Source organism: Gigantopelta aegis, chromosome 10 (genome assembly GCF_016097555.1).
Source record: "Gigantopelta aegis isolate Gae_Host chromosome 10, Gae_host_genome, whole genome shotgun sequence".
NCBI lineage: Eukaryota > Metazoa > Mollusca > Gastropoda > Neomphalida > Peltospiridae > Gigantopelta > Gigantopelta aegis.
Window position 1 is genome coordinate 72,453,700 of NC_054708.1, and position 19,649 is coordinate 72,473,348.

Below are 19,649 nucleotides of genomic sequence, written 5' to 3' on the forward strand. Positions count from 1 at the left end.
CACTCGCAATATCTATACATTAAACTGTAACAGACTATCTAGAAAATCATCTTATATTTTATGGAGCATGGTATTTTGCATTAAAATGTGTTGTGAATACATGTACCATTGTATTACACGTACGATTGTTGGTTATGGTTATTAATATGGTGTATATTGTTATTTTGTTTATGATCCAAAGGGGCAATATGGCTAGTCCTAGTTAATTGTTTTATTCAATTCAGCAATCTATTTCATCAATGCATGAAGTTGAAGGGTCGATCCTGGTGTGTTTTTCGTGTGGGGATATATAAAGGTACTTAATTGTACATGAAGACCATCTTTGATGGATTTTCTGTCATTTTGAAAATGTATCCACTGAAAAATGACATGAATCATAAATGTATAGGCTACATATACATTGAAACTGGACACACTCCAGACCAAGTAAAAAGTCCATATTTAAGAGGTATCTGGTTTACAGAGGTTCTCTTCTGCAAAGATATTTAAAAAAGGACCATAAAAAATGTCCGGTTTTGAGTGAATTCTGGTTTACAGCATGTCCGTTTTTGAGAGGTTTCACTGTATTTTACATTTATTTTGTTCATTTCAGATAAAAGACAGTGTCCTGACCTCATTACTATAATAAGATGAATGGTTTCATTTTGTCACTGATATGCATCTGTTGGTTGTTGAGTTATGGTATGAATAATTCCAGTCTCTTTGCTCTATCCTGTGCCATAAGTACCCCCTTTAATATTACAGACCTGAACATGAAAAAAAATTAAGGGGGGAGGGTTTACCCTTGGCATGTAAATGTAATTCTGATTGTAAACAAAGGGCTGAGAATAATAATAAAAAAAATAAAAAATTAATTGCACCCTTTAACTTAGATTATTGCAAGCCATTAAAGATATTACTGTGTTGATAACATATAAATTCATATGGCTAAGGGGAGCTAAAAATTACTTTCCTTCAACTAGTGTTAGAGGAGTGCCTGATAGGAAGTGAGAGTGATAGCTCCCATTAATGACAAATCTGATTTTATTTTCCAGAACAACTACAAATGTAAAATTGTAATTATATTTAGTGGGCCATCATAATTAACATTCAGGGATTTATCCAAGATTTTTCGACTATTGTAAGTTTAGTAGGCCCTTCCGACTGCTTCAAATTACAAGCCCCAGGGCTCTACACATCGAGTAACTTTTGAACACATGCAACAGATTCAAAATGCAAAATAAAATGCACTGCCCGACAGGAGGTTAATTAGTGCAGTGAGTATCACATTTTATTTTAACAATATTTGACCTATGGGCCTTAAATGTTCACTGAAGTTGGGATATATCCATATACATTTAGTAATAGGAGTTGAATATGAAAGTTATATTCAGTCCCTACATTTTTTTAAATACAATTCCATATTCAGTGGGATTTATAGTTTTGTTTAACATACATTAAAATATCTTTTGTTTTTTAGGACCTTCGCTATGTTGGGCAGCTTGCAAAGTTGTTCCAAATTCCTTGAGTTACTCATCCTCATCGTCTAAACTTACTGAACTGTCAAAAGGTGTTGCCACGCAGACAGTATGGTGCAGCGGTGGGGCCATTTTGATGCAGTACAAGGACTTCTCGCCCTTTGTCATGGCTGATTTTCAGAACAGCCCAACAATTGTTGGCGTAGGACTAAAGGGAGCACCTGCTACCCAGCCACAGAATGGATTTCCATCTTTCCAAATTTACAGCATGGTGGCCAGTGATAAATATGAAGCTGTTCGAGAAGGAAATCTTAATAATAGACAAATCAAGGTAAATTGCACAATATTCCTTCTTTTTGGTAATATGTTTATTACTTAGTTACTACTGTTAAATTACATATATTTAATTCTGTAAAGAGTTCCAAACGTTTCAGAATGCTAATTCTCACTAAAACTTTAAACCTAAGCCAAAATATACTGTATGCTGTAATGGTGGAATGATTGATCAGGAATCTTGTCTGAATCTTTTCTTGGGAGGCCTGGCCAAGTCTATTAAGTTTCTAACTAAAGAGCTGTTGGGTGAATTTAAGTAGAGAGGACATTTCGTTTTTAAAGACTATTACTGCCAGTGCACACCCTCCTCCCCCCCCCCCCCCCCTATAAAATCCAGACCTGATATGAAAATTCAGAATATACAGGATAAGAAACTTGACATTTCAAATTTATTTTAATCCTTTAAAAAAATTCATACCATGTAACTTGAGAAATTACTATACACCATGTGACTGACCAATCACGTCATTTTAAGTGATGTCACCACATTGGGAATAATACTTTTTTTTGAAAGTGTATATAACACTTCATAAACTTGGTAGTGACTGATATGTCTGTCGTTTCACTCTTATTTATTTAAAGGCATCACATGACCATTCCCCTTTGTCATTACTTTGTGTAACAATTTAATATAGCCCGATTTAGAAAAGAATAAAATGCTGTCAAATCTTTCTTTGTTGATGACAAGTAGGTTGACCTCTGTAGTATTTAAATAATTGATTGATTTCAAGTTACTTATAATTTTTAGGATGTACTCAATGATAACAACTGCATATATAACAATATATAACAGTAGGCCATAGAATTAAAAATTTCATGGGAAACACCTTTTCGGTTCCGAACCTTAATTGTGATAATGGGAACCCATTGAAAACTATTTTCAAAATATAATTTTATATATATATATATATATATATATTTATCATATAATATCTTACATTTTTAGTGCAATCAAAGTATGTGATATTTTTCAGATCACATACTTTAAGAATTTGATAACTTTGCAAATTAGATGTAAATTAGTCGAGGTCTCGGCACTAGGTTTATTGACATTTAAGCAAACGTACTTGGGTGACACTCCATGATTGACGTATACATTCATAGTCATCAAATAAAAACATTTCAATGGCAGTTTGACACTGAAAGCTGTCCAGCGTTCAGAAAACAAAAAATGTTAGGTATAACTTTATTTTGATATAAAGACATCCAAAATTACGTCATTCGAGTTTGACGTTTCCATTCAAAAATACATCACGCCACATATTCTTACGTCATTTGAATATCTAGTAATGGCGGACTGGAATTAAAGTTGCGTGTACAGTTTACAAAAACACATTGTATTAAGCTTGAGCTTATATGATAAAGAGATTAATACCCTTGTGTATTTCGGTATCGTCAATATCATATATTAGGAATCAAAATAATGTATTGTGCTCGCCAGAGGCTCGCATAATACCATTTTTATTCCTAATATATGATATTGACGATACCGAAAAACACTCTGGTAATAACCTCTATATATCTTCATTGAATAGTCACTTTCAATATAGTAGTCATGGAAAACGACACAGTAGCGGAAATGATCGTTCCCATGAAAGCTGAGAGCCTGTACTTAACATCTAAATGAGTCTACATGGTCTGGCATAAAAGTTGATAACTCAAACATTTTGTGGTCAACATATTGATTTTTTTGTATGGTAGTTACCTAGAAACTGTACATGCATGTACTTCATAAAAATAACAGTCATGTAGCCTTATTTTTCACAGAATATATTCTGATATAGAAATTGTATTGAAATCACTTATGGTTTCAAAATATATGTATGAACAATAAACTGTTCTCCTAGGAGAGCATTTGTTCTCATGTCAAGCATACACGAGTGCTGAGCAAGAGCAATTGATCGCGTCAAATCATAAAGATTGTTTGAATTAATGAGAGAAAAAAGCTTGCTTGATGACATGCTGATGTCACTAATTTATTTTACTCAAATTTACTGTGAATTTGACACACATGCCCGTATGTTACAAATAAATGTATTTTATTTATTACTTTTCACAGATATTTCCTGGAATAACACCAGCTGATAATGTGAAAGATAAATTGAAGGATTACATGTTTGACTATCCAGTAACAACAAAAAAGTTGAAAATAGTATTTAAATTAAAACTTGGTCGTGATAAGGTGTGCATTCGAATCCAGTTTTACCAGAAACCTGAAATATGTGGTAAGTTTGAAACAGTTTATTTGTCCCCTTCTAGTCCAACTGGAGGTGACTATAGGTTTCTTCTCCATCCTTCTGTCTGTTTGTCCATCCGTCTGTCACACACAGTTTTCTGGGTGATTTTTTTTCACAATGCCTGGAGATATTGACCTGAAATATTGTATATAGCTTTATCATGTACTGTTACATAACAAGTTTCATGGCAATTTACCCAGTTTTACCCAAACGAAAAAAATTTGGGCCTGGTTGGGGACATGTATTGCTTTAGCAGTACTCTGAATGCTAATGGTTAATTTTGATGTTCATACAGCAAACGTTTTTCATAGTTTGTTATTTGGTTTATTAACTATGGAAACATTACAATGATGGATGCATTTTATAATTGCATTACAAATTCAGGGTTTCATATCACCTATGTTTCTAGACTCCGATAATGGGCACGATTCCCCACCATTCTACAGCAAAGACTAATTTTTTATTCCCAATTTTGAAGTAAAAAATTCCTAATCTGAATGTAAATAATTCCCATTCAGTTGGCAAACCTTCCCTCCCCAATAACGTTTTGTAATGCAAAAAATATATATTTATTTGAATATACACAAGTACATGTATAGCATTACTTTTTAAATTCTAACTTAATTAGCTTAATTAATAAGATGGGTGTCAAGTCAAATTTTAGAAATAAAACCCTAAAATTAATATATCTTGCTATTAAATTTTACTTTAAAACCCCATAATTACAACAGACATATTTTACTGCTTTTAGTAACCCCATCAAGGATATAGTAATGTTTACAAAAAAGAAAAAAAAAGTACAATCGCCCTATAATAAGAATTAAGATTTGCACAAAAAAACTTACCGTAAGTTTAGTTTTGAGAAACTCAATTGATCCCTATATGCATGTAGTACATCATGATTGTTAAAACTGGTTCTGATGCTTTCACTAAGTTCACTTAAATTTCACTCTGAACACGTTTAAGTGATCCCAAAGTCTGTCATTGTCTTCAGTCTAGCTGTATCATCAGAATGATTGTTGGTGAATATTTCCTTTAAAACAACTTGGACATTCATTAAATGTAAATGTTCAACATTTTATAATGAAATATTTCACAAATACAAGATATAGAGGCATTTAGACAGTTGATAAGTATTATTTAATTGTTCTTGATATTGCTATAATAACCAAAAATAGGAATGCCAGGAAATAATACAAGTATGAGTGTGTTCAATTATTATTTTACTATGTTCTAGCATTCAAAGTATCAACTTGTCTGAATCATTACGTAGCCCAGTGGTAAACTGCTTGCCTGATGTGTGGTCAGTTTAGGATCAATCCCAGTCGATCAGGCCCACTGGGCTATTTCTCATTCCAGCCAGTGTACAACGACTGATATATCAAAGGCCATGTTGTGTGGCATTCTGTCTGTGGGATGGTGTATATAAAAGATCCCTTGCTATTAATGGAAAAATGTAACAGGGTTTCTCTCGATTATATGTCAGAATTACCAAATGTTTGACATCCAATCACCAATGATTAATAAATCAATGTGCTCTAGTGGTGTCATTAAACAAAACAAAATTTAACTTTTAAAATTATGGTTATGTTTTTAGTGGCATGTCTGGACTACAACTGAGAATGGAAGGAAAAGAGTCAAACATACACAAGTTCTATAATTTAGAATTGCATCCTTAAAATCCATGGATTTCATTGACTAGTAGCCCTCGGCTTTGTTTCTGCATTTTGTTTTACAGGTGATCAGCCTAATAATGTAGACAAATGTAAAAGTAACAAAGGAGGCTGTGAAAATACCTGTAACACCCTACCTGGTTCGTTCTACTGCTCATGTTCACAAGGGAAAATACTGTGGCGTAATGGATTAAATTGTGTGCCAAGTACGATTATGTTTCACATATATTTCAGTACATTGTTTCTATTTGAAATACATTTATATGCTACTTCTATTGAATATACAAGGTTATATTAATGCAGGCACTAATATAGGACTGCTTAGCAGGGTTTCTGCCAGAGGGTAAAACGGGTATGGCGTCATACCCACATTTTTTGAAGATTTTTTTTACTTACTGTATGATTTTCTTAATCCTAATCTTAACCCTTTTTTTTTCTGGGGGAGGTCCCCCCCCCCCCCCCCCCCCCCCCTCCATACCCCCTGCAGTGTTTCTGCCAGAAGGACATTTTTGGGTATGGCGCTATGGAATTGAATGCAACCACTGTCAACGCGGTATGAGAGGCATCCCCTAGAAAGAAAATGTGTTACGTTTAAGGTTAGGGTTAAGAAAATCATACATTAATGATAAGACTAATTAATTTTGTTGAAAGGTTAACTTAATTTTGTTAACATCTGCCAAAAAATCTGGGTATGGCGCCATACCCATCTTACCCTCTGGCAGAAACCCTGCCCCTGTTATATTCAATTCCATAGTGTCATATACCCAAATATTTCTTTCTGGCAGAAACACTGCTTAGTTTGACACCCAATAGCTGATGCAATTACTCTATCCTGTACAATCACCCATACAATCTTTATTTCTCATCTGTCTATCTACTTAATGCTTTTCATCAATTTTATTATTTTGTCTGCCAGACGTTAAGTTTGTAATTGTAAAATGTAAGGAGAGACCTTAATATAGGCATCGCATGTTCGTCAATCCCCAAAGTTAATAAATATTGTTTAAACAAACAAAACAAAATAGCCAATGTATTTTTCATGTTGGAATTTTCATGCATTCATTCATTTAGAGTTTATTTTAGTCTCTTTACTTCCAGAAACTGCTGATGAATTCCAGGTTGTGAACAAGCGACTCACTTATGAAGAGTCGCAGGCAGAGTGTCGTCGTCTTGGTGGGTTTTTGAGTACTCTTTTCTCTGCAACTGAGCAATCCAGCTTGGTGGCTAAGATAACTCAGCCGGCAAACCAGAAGTATTTCTTAGGTAAAGTTCAGGCAAACTATTGGTATTAAAACTTGTCATAAAATGCCAAAAATACTAAATTTCAATAAAGTTATATTTTAAATAGCTTAATATTAATCACTTTTATTTAATCTATTTCGCTACAAGTTTATACAAGTACGAACCAAAAATTACCACGTAAAAATGTCACTGGACATACTATAACTGATGATGCCAGACACCAAAATCTGATGCATAGATGTACAAGTCCACGTAACATATCTAAACCTACTTATAAATTCAGGGCTCAAAACAGCAGTTTGCAAAAAGCAAAAGAAACAAAGAAATGTTTTATTTAACGACGCACTCAACACATTTTATTTACGGTCATATGGCGTCATACATATGGTTAAGGACCACACAGATATTGAGAGAGGAAACAAGCTGTCACCACTTCATGGGCTACTCTTCGATTAAAGGCATATTGTCACAGACCACTAACCTATTACATGTCCTAACAAAGTATTACTTAATAATATATATATTTGATTTGTCCCTAAATGTACTTTATTCAACCAGTTAAATAACCACCATACTCCACTTATTAATGATATTTTGTAAAAATAATTGAATTATGACAATGGTCCATAATTCAAAAACTAACATGCTGAGAGGGTTGACATAGATTTCACTCCATCATGGTGTAGATAAAGTGATCCAATAGCTAGATTTGGTTTGTAAAATTTAATGTAATTTTGATTCATTATTAATTTTTAGAGAAATAAGGTCCATAAATCTGTGACAGTATGCCTTTAACAGCAAGGTATCTTTTATATGCACCATCCCACAGACAGCGTAATACATACCACAGCTTTTGATATACCAGTCGTGGTGCACTGGCTGGAACGAGAAATCTAGCCCAGTGGGCCCACCGATGGGGATTGATCCCAGAACGAATGCGTATCAAGCGAGCGCTGTACCACTGAGCTACGTTCTGGCCCCCGGTCTGCAAAAAGCAGTCCATTGTGAGACCTAACATGTCAAATAGAAATTCATCTGCTAAAACCACCAAACAATTGTGGGATGATTCATATAAAAGATCCCTTGCTGCTAATCGGAAAGAGTAGACCACGAAGTGCTTGTGATCCTTAACCATATGTCTGACGCCATATTACTGTAAATAAAATGGGTTGAGTGTGTCGTTAAATAAAACATTTCCTTCCTTCCTTTGTATTTGAGGCTCTGCAATTACATTACATGTATGTGTTAATTTTTTATTTGTGACAGGTGTTGTGGATGTGGACCATGATCAAAGCTACAGTCGATGGATAGATGGGTCAGATGTTGTTTATGAAGCATTTCAGCAGAAACGTACGAGTCCTGGCTCTACCGGCTTATTTGTGAACTCTGGCTGGACCTTCAACCAAGAAAGAAAACAAATGTATAGCTGCCGCATTACAAGTAAGCACAGGTGTCATTAATATAGGCAGCTGCTTGTGATTACTTACCGCCTATTTAATAAATGTTTGCTGGGTATAAAATTAAAAAAAAAAAAAAAAAATCCCAATAACATTTTGATGTTTTTTCAATATAATTTTATAATCCTATCATTCACTTGAACAGTGCTTCCTAATTGGTTATATTTGCTGGTAGTTGATGTATATAATGTTAATGTTTAAGATATGCCAATGAAATTGCATCATTCTTAGGCGTTGGTATATTTTTGTCAAATGACATCCGTAGCATAGAGTATTAGTCATATAATAATTTCATGGTGTTAATATACTGAGTCAAATTAAAAATTTCATAACTGTTTCATCTTGACTAATTAGCAAATATGACAGAAGAACGTGTTAAGTAAGGTGCTTTTTTATTGTATGACGTCCAAGGAAAGAAAAGGAATACATGTTGAGTCAAAAATCTGTTCGATGTGCCCACAGCATTCGTCAAACCCACAAACAGTCAAAATGGTAATTCACAAGCAGGGTCGTCTGATGAAATCACAGGTTCAGTAACACGTATGCTCTCCATGTGGACACACAACTGCAAGGCAATGCCTCCTCATTGACTGCCTGATGCGTGTAAAGACTGCATTAGGGATACTGCACCGTTGTTCCACTAATGTGGCACCAAGTTCCTGCAAAGTCTGTGGAGGGTTCCTGAGAGTGCGTAGGCATCTTCCCAGCACATCCCAGACATGCTCAATGGGATTTGCTAAGTAGAGGGACACAACTCGTCGTGCACGTTAAGAAAAGTATTGACTTAATGTGCCCCGTGCACTACATCAAACTATCTGAATAGTATATATTGTAATTAAAAAATCAAATTGTCTGCATCAGTGTATGTCATAATTATATTTCTATAGCACTGCTCCTGAAATTTGTGAATATATATAACTCCATTCCTGAAAGTGAAAAGAAGTCGGACTACACTAATGAACCAAACAACATAAAATTGGAAGAAAGCTTTATTGGTTTATTAGTTCATTTTTGCAACATAGGTCTCTACATTTACTTCATAAATTAAAAATGCTTGGTTTTCACTCACCTTAGTATTTTGTGGAGTGTGATTTTTCACTCGCCTAAGCATTTTGAGGTGTGCAATTTTTCACTTGCCATTCCTTTTCAAAAGCCAAGGACTGACGTGGCCATTTGGTTTACCGTGAAGCGCACAAACCAGTCTAGCGGACGTTTTTCTGCTGGGTGTGGCTAAATGCAGCCCTAGTTGAAACTACCTTTAATGTTGGATCGAGTTCACCCAGACGGAGCAGTGAAACATCTGCTAGACTGGTTTAAGCTCTTCATGGTAAACCAAATGACCATGTTGGGAATCAGTCAAATAGTTCTCGAACGTTAGCGAAACCTTTCCTGGTTGAACTTTGGATTGATAATTTAATAGATGTATTTTCAATCATGCCCGATGTGCTTAGATTCAGTTACTTTAGTAATAATGGTGTAGTTACTGTTTTAATATTTACTTTTAATCTGTTTTCAGTTCACTAAGTATGTTTTATTTTTAACAATAAAGAAAAAATACATCTTGAAAAAAAATTCCAATGTAGTCCACAGGTATTGCCGATTACCACAGGCAATTGCAGGGATTGAATTATATTTGCCTTAAACAAACTAAAATTGTTCATTTTAGAATTTTGTGACCCTCTCTTTACAAAACTGTCTGCGCTCATGACATGTTAACTTGTAATGTAAATATATTTTATTATACCATGTTAGAAGAGATACCCATGTAATATTTATTCTCTCTTCACATTGTGAAATATATGCCTTTTGAGAGGTAATGACCTCTAATCAGGTGATTGACTGTCACACAGTACAACATCGATGTTCAAATAAAAAGTGGTTCTTTCGATTCATATTTTTAAATCGGAAAAACACTTGCTGTCAATTTTCTTATAATTAATGTTAGCAGCATAATTTAACAAAGTACATAATATATTATTTTAATATATTGTTTTAGCATTGAATATGTTGATAATATTTTTTGTGTAAACCTCATTGATAGATGTGTGGCATAGGCATGCAAACTTTAATTGATAAATAGTTACTTGAAGTGACCACAACATGACATCATTTTGCTAAATAACGTCATTTGGTAAGTGACGTCATTTATCTGTACATTTTTATGTCTTGTTTAGTTATATTATTTTGGAAGTCATTCTGTGTGACTTGTTTTTTATGTGCAATGTGGTAAATAAAATACTATACTCATTCCCATGTGAGACTGTTTATATTACACAACTTGTGTGTTTTTAATCGTAAAACACTCGCTTTCAATTGAAAACACTCATAATATAAACGGTCTGACACGGAACTCCTTTAGTATTCTCTATATCCCTGTAGTAGGATATAGGGATTGCATAATAATATATATTTGTCTATTTGTAGAACAAGACTCATATTTATTATCTGGTTACCATGGTATACAGGACTTCCAATTGACATCGTCGCCGTACCTGTTATTATATTCGGCAATATCAGCTATAGCATTTGGTCCAGCCAGTAGTCGCCGTGGTTCTAAGGCTTATATAAAAACCCACACTGGACTAGAGTATGGGTCGATGTGGAGGCCCAAGCCTCAAGAAAAGAATAAGTTTTTGAAGGTGATTTAATGTCCTATTTGAGATTATGTAATAAAAATAAAATTAAGTGCCTCTACTATAGGTGATTATTAATTAAAACAAAATTTAAAACATTTTAAACAGCAGTTCTCTTACTATAATTTTTCTAAAAGATTATAAAAATGTACCCATTAATTTCCAAGATTTTAAGGTACGTATTTTTTCCCTTCGTACCCTCTGGTAGAAACTCTGGTTGTGTGATTTTTATTTGTTTATCATCCAACATTGATGACTAATTATTTTATTAATTGTACTTAAAGGTTAACTTTATAATAAATTTGTGAACTATGAGCTGTACAGTTTAACTCTATTTTACTGTATACTTTGTATTCCCAATAATGACTAAAAGGTGTTATTCCTACTTTTACTTTCTTAAAAAAACCTAAGAGTTCCAGATTTAATCCAAAAACAAAGACACGTTAATACGTAATGTCATTTTGATGTTTTCAGTACGTACATGTACGCTATAGAGTAGATGGGGGAAATTATACAACAGGGTTCGTAGTGGTCTTTAAATTTCTTGAAAGTCTTTGAATTTGAAAAAAATTGTTTTAGGTCTTTCAGGGCTGGCCAAAAGTACTTGTCCGCTTGCCCCAGATGAGTAAAAATTTGCTTGAACGAGTAAAATGTATAATACAATTGTCTGTTGGTCAACCAAAATAGACCTCTTTCACATTCCACTGCACATGTGCCCGTTGTGGGGTAACTCGAGAATGCGAACTCACGTGAGATCTCGCAAAAATAGACCTGTGGACAAGTTAGGGGCATAGACAATAGGAGGCCACGCAATAGGAATGTGAATATCCATGATTAATTATTCTATCAGTAGGGAACCCGAAAATTCTGTCGACATCCAACAAGATTTATTGGAGACATTTGTGAATTATTGCTTATCATGAAATAAAAATATTTGGTTGTTAATGCTCGACAAACCGGATTCGTACGCAATAAATATCAGATATGTGCTGAAATAATATTAATGTGTGTGCATGTGTATGTATGCAGATATTTATTATATTTAACATGATTTAAATATTTATAAAGCATTATACAGATAAATACATTCAGGATTCTTATCGGGATTTCTTTTCACCAAGTTATTTAAAATTTTGTTTGGTATTTGGAATAAAATTAAATGATACATATAAAATTTGAGCTATGGTATTATAACACATTAGAATCAGGCCCGTAGGAATGATATCTGGAGTTGGGGGAGGGGAGGGGCATAATCTGTAGTGGAGGGACACAGTCTAGTCGGGGGGGGGGGGGGAGAGGCGCAACCATATTTTATATCGGGTTTATAAAAGTGGGACTACAGTCCCCCCACCTCCTACTACCAACCTGAGAATTGTCAGAAATGTAATTGTATTGCATATACAGCTATTTAAATTCGAAGCAAAATTATTTAGCCTAAGAAACAGATTGGACTAGCCGACAGTTTGATAATATATGGCTACAAACTCAGGACGGACTCTTTATTATAAACTCATGAGGGTGTGTTATGCACAGTCATAAGGTACTTCGTTTGAATATTGGAAGCAAATATATTAAGTACCATACGTCGGACGACGGACAATCAACAAAAGTAAACAGGCCAAGCCTGAATTTAAGCCGAAATAATTAAAACTGTGAATGGAAAAGAAGAAATAAGGCCTAATAAATAAATATTTTTAAATAAATAAAATAAGTAAATAAATAAATACATAAATAAATAAATAATTTGTGGATGGACATGTAACACTGATTAGTAGTTGTACGACTGTCTTTTTTTTTAATGAAACGATAAGGGGAAAATAGAGCTGTGATAAAGGTCTATGTGAGTTAGGGGTTTTGTTATTTTTTTTAGGGGGAAGGGGAGGCATATTTTATTAAATTTTACATACTAATAAATGTGGAGAATTAAACATCACTGGAAATCCGCGTGAATATTTAACTATAATTCTAATTGTTAAAAGTAGCAAACACATTCCACTAAAGTTAATTTTATTGTATGAATCTTTTAATTTTGCGTTGTTAAAAAACCATTGACAGGCAGCTCTAGAGATTTCATCTAAGTTAATGTTTCACTGCTTTTGGTCTTAAACCATTCCGATGTAAACTTTAGTAGACTGTTTTTTGCAGCCATTTTACCATACGAAATATGTATGTTACTCGCTAGAGATTCACAGCTCCTACGAAGCTACTCACGATGCTCATGGTAACTGTCGATCATGTCCCCCAATTTGTATATAGCCTCAATACTGTCTAGTTCGGCAAGGGACGTTACACTTTGCGCACATGTGCAATGAGAATGTGAAAGAGGTCTATTTCCGAACACAAACTGCCTCTTTATCCCTTGTGTACATCCACTATTTCAAAGCTTGGCCAAGACCGCAAGGCCGTTCACAGACTTTGATTGGTTGTGCAAGTAAAAAAACTATAACTGACCCCTACCACCCCCCCCCCCCCCCTCTCTGTCTGTCTGTCTTTTTCTCTCTCTGCGTCCATCCATCCCCTGTGTACAGTGTGTGTATGTGTGCATGCGCACATGTCAGGCCCCTGGATTTCATGGAAATAATAGTTTTCAGTAGTGTGTCGGTAAAATCACGAACCGAACTTTTGTTGCCCACGATTATTATATCAAATACCGTTTTTGACCGGAAGTAGGCCTATGTCTTTGAATAAGCACCCCTACTTTTTGAAGGCATTTAAGAAATTGGGCATTTTTTCTTAAGTCATGGTATTTCATGTCGGTGTCCGTGAAGTAAATTGCCAAAAACATTGAAGGATCAAGAAAAAGCTGTTACAATCCAGCACATTACTAAAATGGATAAGTAGACTCTTTGTAAAGTTAGTTTTTGCTTTATCTATGTGAGCTCATGCAACACACATGTGACGTAAAACGAGGTCAGGGAATTCCCACTGCACGTCGGTTTTTCACTAACATAGTTGCATTTCATATTACAGAATTAGGTTGTCCATCTGCAAATTTTCGCATATGTTTCCCAATTCAATTGATATATTAAATGTACATGCAATTAACATTTAATTGACTAAATGTTAAGGAATAGTGAAAAGGCACACGTGCAGGAAAATTTGTAAAAGGATCTAAGCAGTCTCCGACTGAGTTGGTAAGTCCGACTCACATCAAGAGCACTGTGTGAGCATGTGTGTGGGTGTGTGTGGGTCTGTGAGTGTGTGGGTGTTTGTATGTCTGTGTGTGTGAGTGTGTGTGTGTGTGTGTGTGCATGTGTCTGTGTGAGTGTGTGTCTGTGTGTCTGTGTGTGTGTGTGTGTGTCTACAGTATTTAAATGGAAGTTTTATATTAGCAGTGAATGTACTTTAAAAAAGATCAAAAAGCCTTGCACTCTTTTTTGTTATGTGTTTTTGTTATGTGTGGGGGGGGGAATAGCTAGTTGGTTGTTGTTGCAGACTATAATAATTTTTAAATTCCTTCCGTTACATGGTTTACTCTATTCTGATTGGACGATGTCACTAAAAACCTGAATGTTATCCTTCGATAAACCTCAGAAAATGAAGTCATCACATCCATTGGGTAGTCATTGCGTAAACCAGGTCATTGAAAGGATGTCAGAAACTGATTTATATGTATTTTTAACTAAATAAGTTGAGTTTGTAAAAATGTATACAAATTATTTGACCTTTTTTGTGAATTTTTCTATGTATAACAGTCACAAATTTAATTAAAAAAACTGCTTCGCTTATACAATTTGTAACTGCTATACATCGATAAATACAAAACAAATGACAAACAATTGTTATATAATTCTGTTAAATTGATCTACATTGTACTAAGTTTCAAACTACAAGTATGTTGTTATTTTTGTTAATACTTTTTGTACTTTAGTATACACATACAATAATGCATTTGCATTTGTTTCAGCTGACATTGAATTCAGAAAATGAAATAACTGGTGTGACTGTTTTTGGTGACACTTGTAGCAGTCCATCTATTAAGTTTCACATCAAGTATAAAACATTTGATGAATCCTCAAGTCGTGACACTAAGGTATGAGGGACAATTATTTCCAAGCATTGAATTTGAGTTTTTTAAAAGGATTGCCCCAGAACCGTTAAAGGTTTTTCACTTTATAGAGCCATGTTTTCTTATAGAAGATATGTACATTTTATGTTTAGGACATCTATTTTCATAGATCCCTTGCTGCTAATCGGAAGAGTAGCCCGTGTAGTGGCGACAGCGGGTTTCCTCTCAAAATCTGTGTGGTCCTTAGCCATATGTCTAATGCCATATAACCGTAAATAAAATGTGTTGAGTGTGTCGTTAAATAAAACATTTCTTTCTTTCTTTCTATTGTCATACATCTGAAGTGTTTCTGCTCATTCTGGTATTTGTAATGCTAGGAAATACAGTTTTAATAACTCTCAAAATGCACATACCTGTGAGTAGTAACAGTTATAGAGGCAAGCATTAGTCTATTATAGAAGGTATTTTTCCCCATTTCAACATCACAAACAGTTGTTACACTGTTGCATTTTTAGATGTGTTAAAGGTTTGAAGATAAACCAAACTTAGTGTCTATTTTCACTGGTTGAAACTAGGGTATGCAACTTTTTATAATGATTGTAGCCCAGTGGTACAGCGCTCGCTCGATGCGTGGTTGGTGTGAGATCAGTCCCCGTCAGTGGGCCCATTGGGCTATTTCTTGTTCCAGCCAGTGCACCACGACTGGTATATCAAAGGCTGTGGTATGTACTACCCTGTCTGTGGGATGGTGCATATAAAAGATTCATTGCTGCTAATCGAAAAGAGTAGCCCATGAAGTGGCAACAGCGGGTTTCTTCTCTCAATATCTGTGTGGTCCTTAACCATATGTCTGACGCCATATAACCGTAAATAAAATGTGTTGAGTGCGTCGTTAAATAAAACATCTTTCTTTAAATGATTTACTGATAATAAAGATATTTTGGTTTTTCATCTAATTATCTTAGGCTTTTGACCCAAAATCTGGGATCTGCAAAATTAAACAAAACCAGCTTGATTTCTGTAAGCAATATGATATCATTACTGGTCCATCCAGAAGGGACTACATGTTTTGTATCCAGCCTTGTCTGTCTGTCCATCCGTCTATCCCACATACAGTTTTCCAGATGTTTTTTTCACAATGCCTTACGATACTGAGCTGAAGTTTTGTATATAGCTTTATATCAAGTACTGTTACAGATCAAATTTGACTCATTTTTGACAGAGTTATGGCCTTGAACTTAGGAGATATAAAAATTAGTTTTCAGCATATTTTCTTCAGAATGCCTCAAGATACTGAGCTGCAATTTTGTGTATATAGCTTTATCATCAAGTTTGAATTTTATGGCGATATCTCCATTTTTGGCTAAGTTATAGCCCTTGAACTTGAATTTGTGGGACCTGTTAGGGGACATGTATTGTGTTAGGAGTACTCTCAGAATGCTTGTTGTTGCATGTCTTTAAAATACTTTTAAAAATTTGTTTACAGCTTTTAAGGCTTCAGCATATATATTTACCTACATGTATTTGACCTTTCCAAAAATGTTTTCAATCTGGTATATACCCAGAAACAGAAAATATATAATTGCACTTAATGTAAACAAATCAATACATAAAGATGGACAACAGTAATAAAACTACATGTAAGTAATACTTCATTTATTTTCCAAACTGGTTTATTTATAACTAGATGATATCGTATTGGATACACTGTAGCTTTATTATTGATTAAAATCAGCCATTGGTGAATGAATACATTAATGCTTAATTATACGGTAGTTGTGTAGTGCCCAGAACCATAGTCTTAAGTAAGTTTTGTGTTAACATGCAGTGTACAAAAAAAATAAAAATTATGTATTTGTTTTTTAAATTTAAATCATTGTCCTTTTTTAGTACCATAAATTATAGTGTGTAGGTTATATCTTGCATGGTGAACTAAAAGTAATTTTGGTAATATCTTTCATTGTTATTATGCCCTCAACAATTTTAGCAGATAATGTCTTAATATAAATCATGACTTCTGTTTTCCCGCCTCGTAGCAATACAGCATACCACCAGAATCTGAGGAACTTGTTTTCATTTCTCCGCACATCACAGCCACTGAGATTGAACTCAGGCTCACTGATAATTCTGTGTGTGTGGGCTTCCGATGGGACCTAACTGGACGTCTTACAGGTGAGTGCATGATGGGAACTTCTCATTACCATGATGAAGTTCTTTTAAATTTAACTATATGGTATCCAAACATCATTAGTTGGATTATTTTTTTTCATAATTCTCAAAATATGTCTTTTATATATATATATACAGTTTTAACTGGATAATTCTTAAACTTGACATATGAATATTTATCATCCATTAAAGGCTTTTGTAGGAGATATCGCTGGCACTGTAATTTGCGATACTCTCCTAGGAGATATCGCTTCTTTCGTTATGTCACTAGCTGTGTATGTTTCAGTGCTAAACCTATCATTAGTGATGTCATGCCACTGTAGTTCTGCTAGTTAACAAGTCTACCGCTGCCAGATATAGTGACATTCAACCCACATTACTGACATTGTTTACAATAGTCGTAAATGAAAAGAATGATAATGGATGATAAAAAGAATACCCCCTCATGTCTTATGATATCATAATGTATCAGCATTCGATGATAAAAGTATAAAAATTCTCAGCAAACCTTGGATTTCATATTTTTATCAACTCGTGCTAATAAATTATGATATCACTCAGGGAGTATCCTCTATAAATCTTTACAAATTGATGAATTATCAGAACGATGGTAATTGTGTGAAATATTGTGACTATTTATTCAAAAATAAATTTCACGTTACTATACATGTAAAAATCTTATTTCAAGCAAGAAACTGTTTTAGACTAATACCATACAGGGATGCATGCATGTACCTGTGAGCACGTTTAAATATTTTGTTTGTTTATCAGGACGAAGGTTAGCTGACGAGTGTCGGAATCAGAATCCCTGCAGCCATTACTGTATTGATACTCCTGAGAGTTTCTACTGCCGATGTCCTAAAGGCTATCATCTGTTTATAGATGAGAAGACCTGTCTACCAGGTATGCAGAGCTCATGTGGTAATCATTTAACAGTTCGTGTCAGTATGCTCGGCCTAATTTACATTTGTTTACATTAATTAAAGGGACTTTCCTGAGTTTGCTGCATTGTAAGATGTTTTCGAAAAATAAAATATTTCTATGATTAAACTTACATATTAAATATATTTTCTTGTTTAGATTATCAGTGTTTGTATATTCAATGTGTTTCTGGTAGCCTTAATATTTGTAAGAAGCCCAAACTGAATTTTTTCTTGAAATAATTTTGTACGTATGAAAAAAATTCTTTTAGGAAATAAAATGAAATGTAACCTAGTACAAATAGAAACACGTTTAGTATAAAGCCACTAATATTTTATGCAGAAAAATATATTTGATATGTACTAACAATCGTTAAAAAGTCCCTATTAGTTGATAACATGTTAAAAACTGCAATAAACTCGGGAATGTCCCTTTAAGGTCTCACTACACAGTTCACTTCCGGGTGAGAGTTCTTTCATCACGGTCCTCTATAGTTGCTAATTGTGACACATGTCGTGGTTCACATATTCACTTCTAGGAATTGAGGGAAGAATTAAAACAATATGTATGTTTAATGGTAAGCCTTCTAGCTGTATTTTGCCCATGCTGATTTGTAATATTGTGCATTGACTTTTTGGGACATGGGTGTATAGTGCAAGAGACAGCCGGAGTGAATCGGTTAATGAACCACCTGTTCGGACCAGTACTACAGCCAGATGCGGTCCTATAGCAAAAAACTGAGATGGAAATGTTCTCAATTTTGGAGTGAAAATAAGACAGATTATTTGTAATACCAAATAATCCCATTTAATGGCAGTAAAATATATCTACGTTAAAGTTAACTAGGGGTTGAGACCCAATAAAAAGTGCCCCCCTTTTCAAACTAAGGGAGATAACTTTAAATGCATAGATTGATACTAGCTATATAATTGCAACACATAGAAATATCAATCTCTCCCATCGATCAGCCATCACGACAGCTAGTTTTTAAATTTTTTATCTCGAATTAATCGAATGCCATCCAGAGGGAAAAAACGACCATCTAGCATCATGCCAGGAAATAAGAAAAGAAAAGTGGCTGTTCAAGCAACTACCGGGAGAGCGAAGAGGAGGATCGCCCAGCCGGCGCGATATCGATCGACTTCGGAGCCGCAGCCACGTGAAGCACGGATCGAAATTGACGAGGGACAAAGGAGGAGGACAGAAACAGATGACGGCGCACCAAGGTTTAGAGGGGAACAACGAGATGACGGGCAAAGCATGAGAGAGGAAGAACGGATTGAGGTGGATCGAAGAGCCCGGGGCGGGGAAACTTCCATCCAGTTTGAAACTGGCGCCGGCCGACATGGGACAACGGGTGAGTCTGTTTTTTTGCCCCATGTTGAGGTTCCTGCGATCGAGGTTGTCCCCCATGTAAGTGTATTTGACGGGATCGGGATACACATTCCCCAAAAATTATGGGAAAAAATTTGGGAAGGGCAATATGTAGATTTGTGCTTGTTGAACAAGTCCACTCAG

At 34.8% G+C, this 19,649-nt stretch overlaps 1 protein-coding gene across 1 annotated transcript in view; it reads left to right on the plus strand.

Moving 5' to 3' along the window:
- The first annotated feature begins 591 nt into the window (after positions 1 to 591).
- The window catches only part of LOC121384267, a 54,133-nt gene continuing 35,075 nt past the window's right edge, over positions 592 to 19,649 (plus strand). The window contains exons 1-10 of the mRNA XM_041514584.1: positions 592 to 681; positions 1,460 to 1,788; positions 3,850 to 4,015; positions 5,766 to 5,906; positions 6,799 to 6,963; positions 8,209 to 8,382; positions 10,824 to 11,038; positions 14,940 to 15,065; positions 17,078 to 17,213; positions 17,982 to 18,113. Of these exons, the coding sequence (XP_041370518.1) occupies positions 630 to 681; positions 1,460 to 1,788; positions 3,850 to 4,015; positions 5,766 to 5,906; positions 6,799 to 6,963; positions 8,209 to 8,382; positions 10,824 to 11,038; positions 14,940 to 15,065; positions 17,078 to 17,213; positions 17,982 to 18,113 (1,636 nt within the window). The 5' untranslated portion in view covers positions 592 to 629. The remainder of the gene's footprint in view (positions 682 to 1,459; positions 1,789 to 3,849; positions 4,016 to 5,765; positions 5,907 to 6,798; positions 6,964 to 8,208; positions 8,383 to 10,823; positions 11,039 to 14,939; positions 15,066 to 17,077; positions 17,214 to 17,981; positions 18,114 to 19,649) is intronic.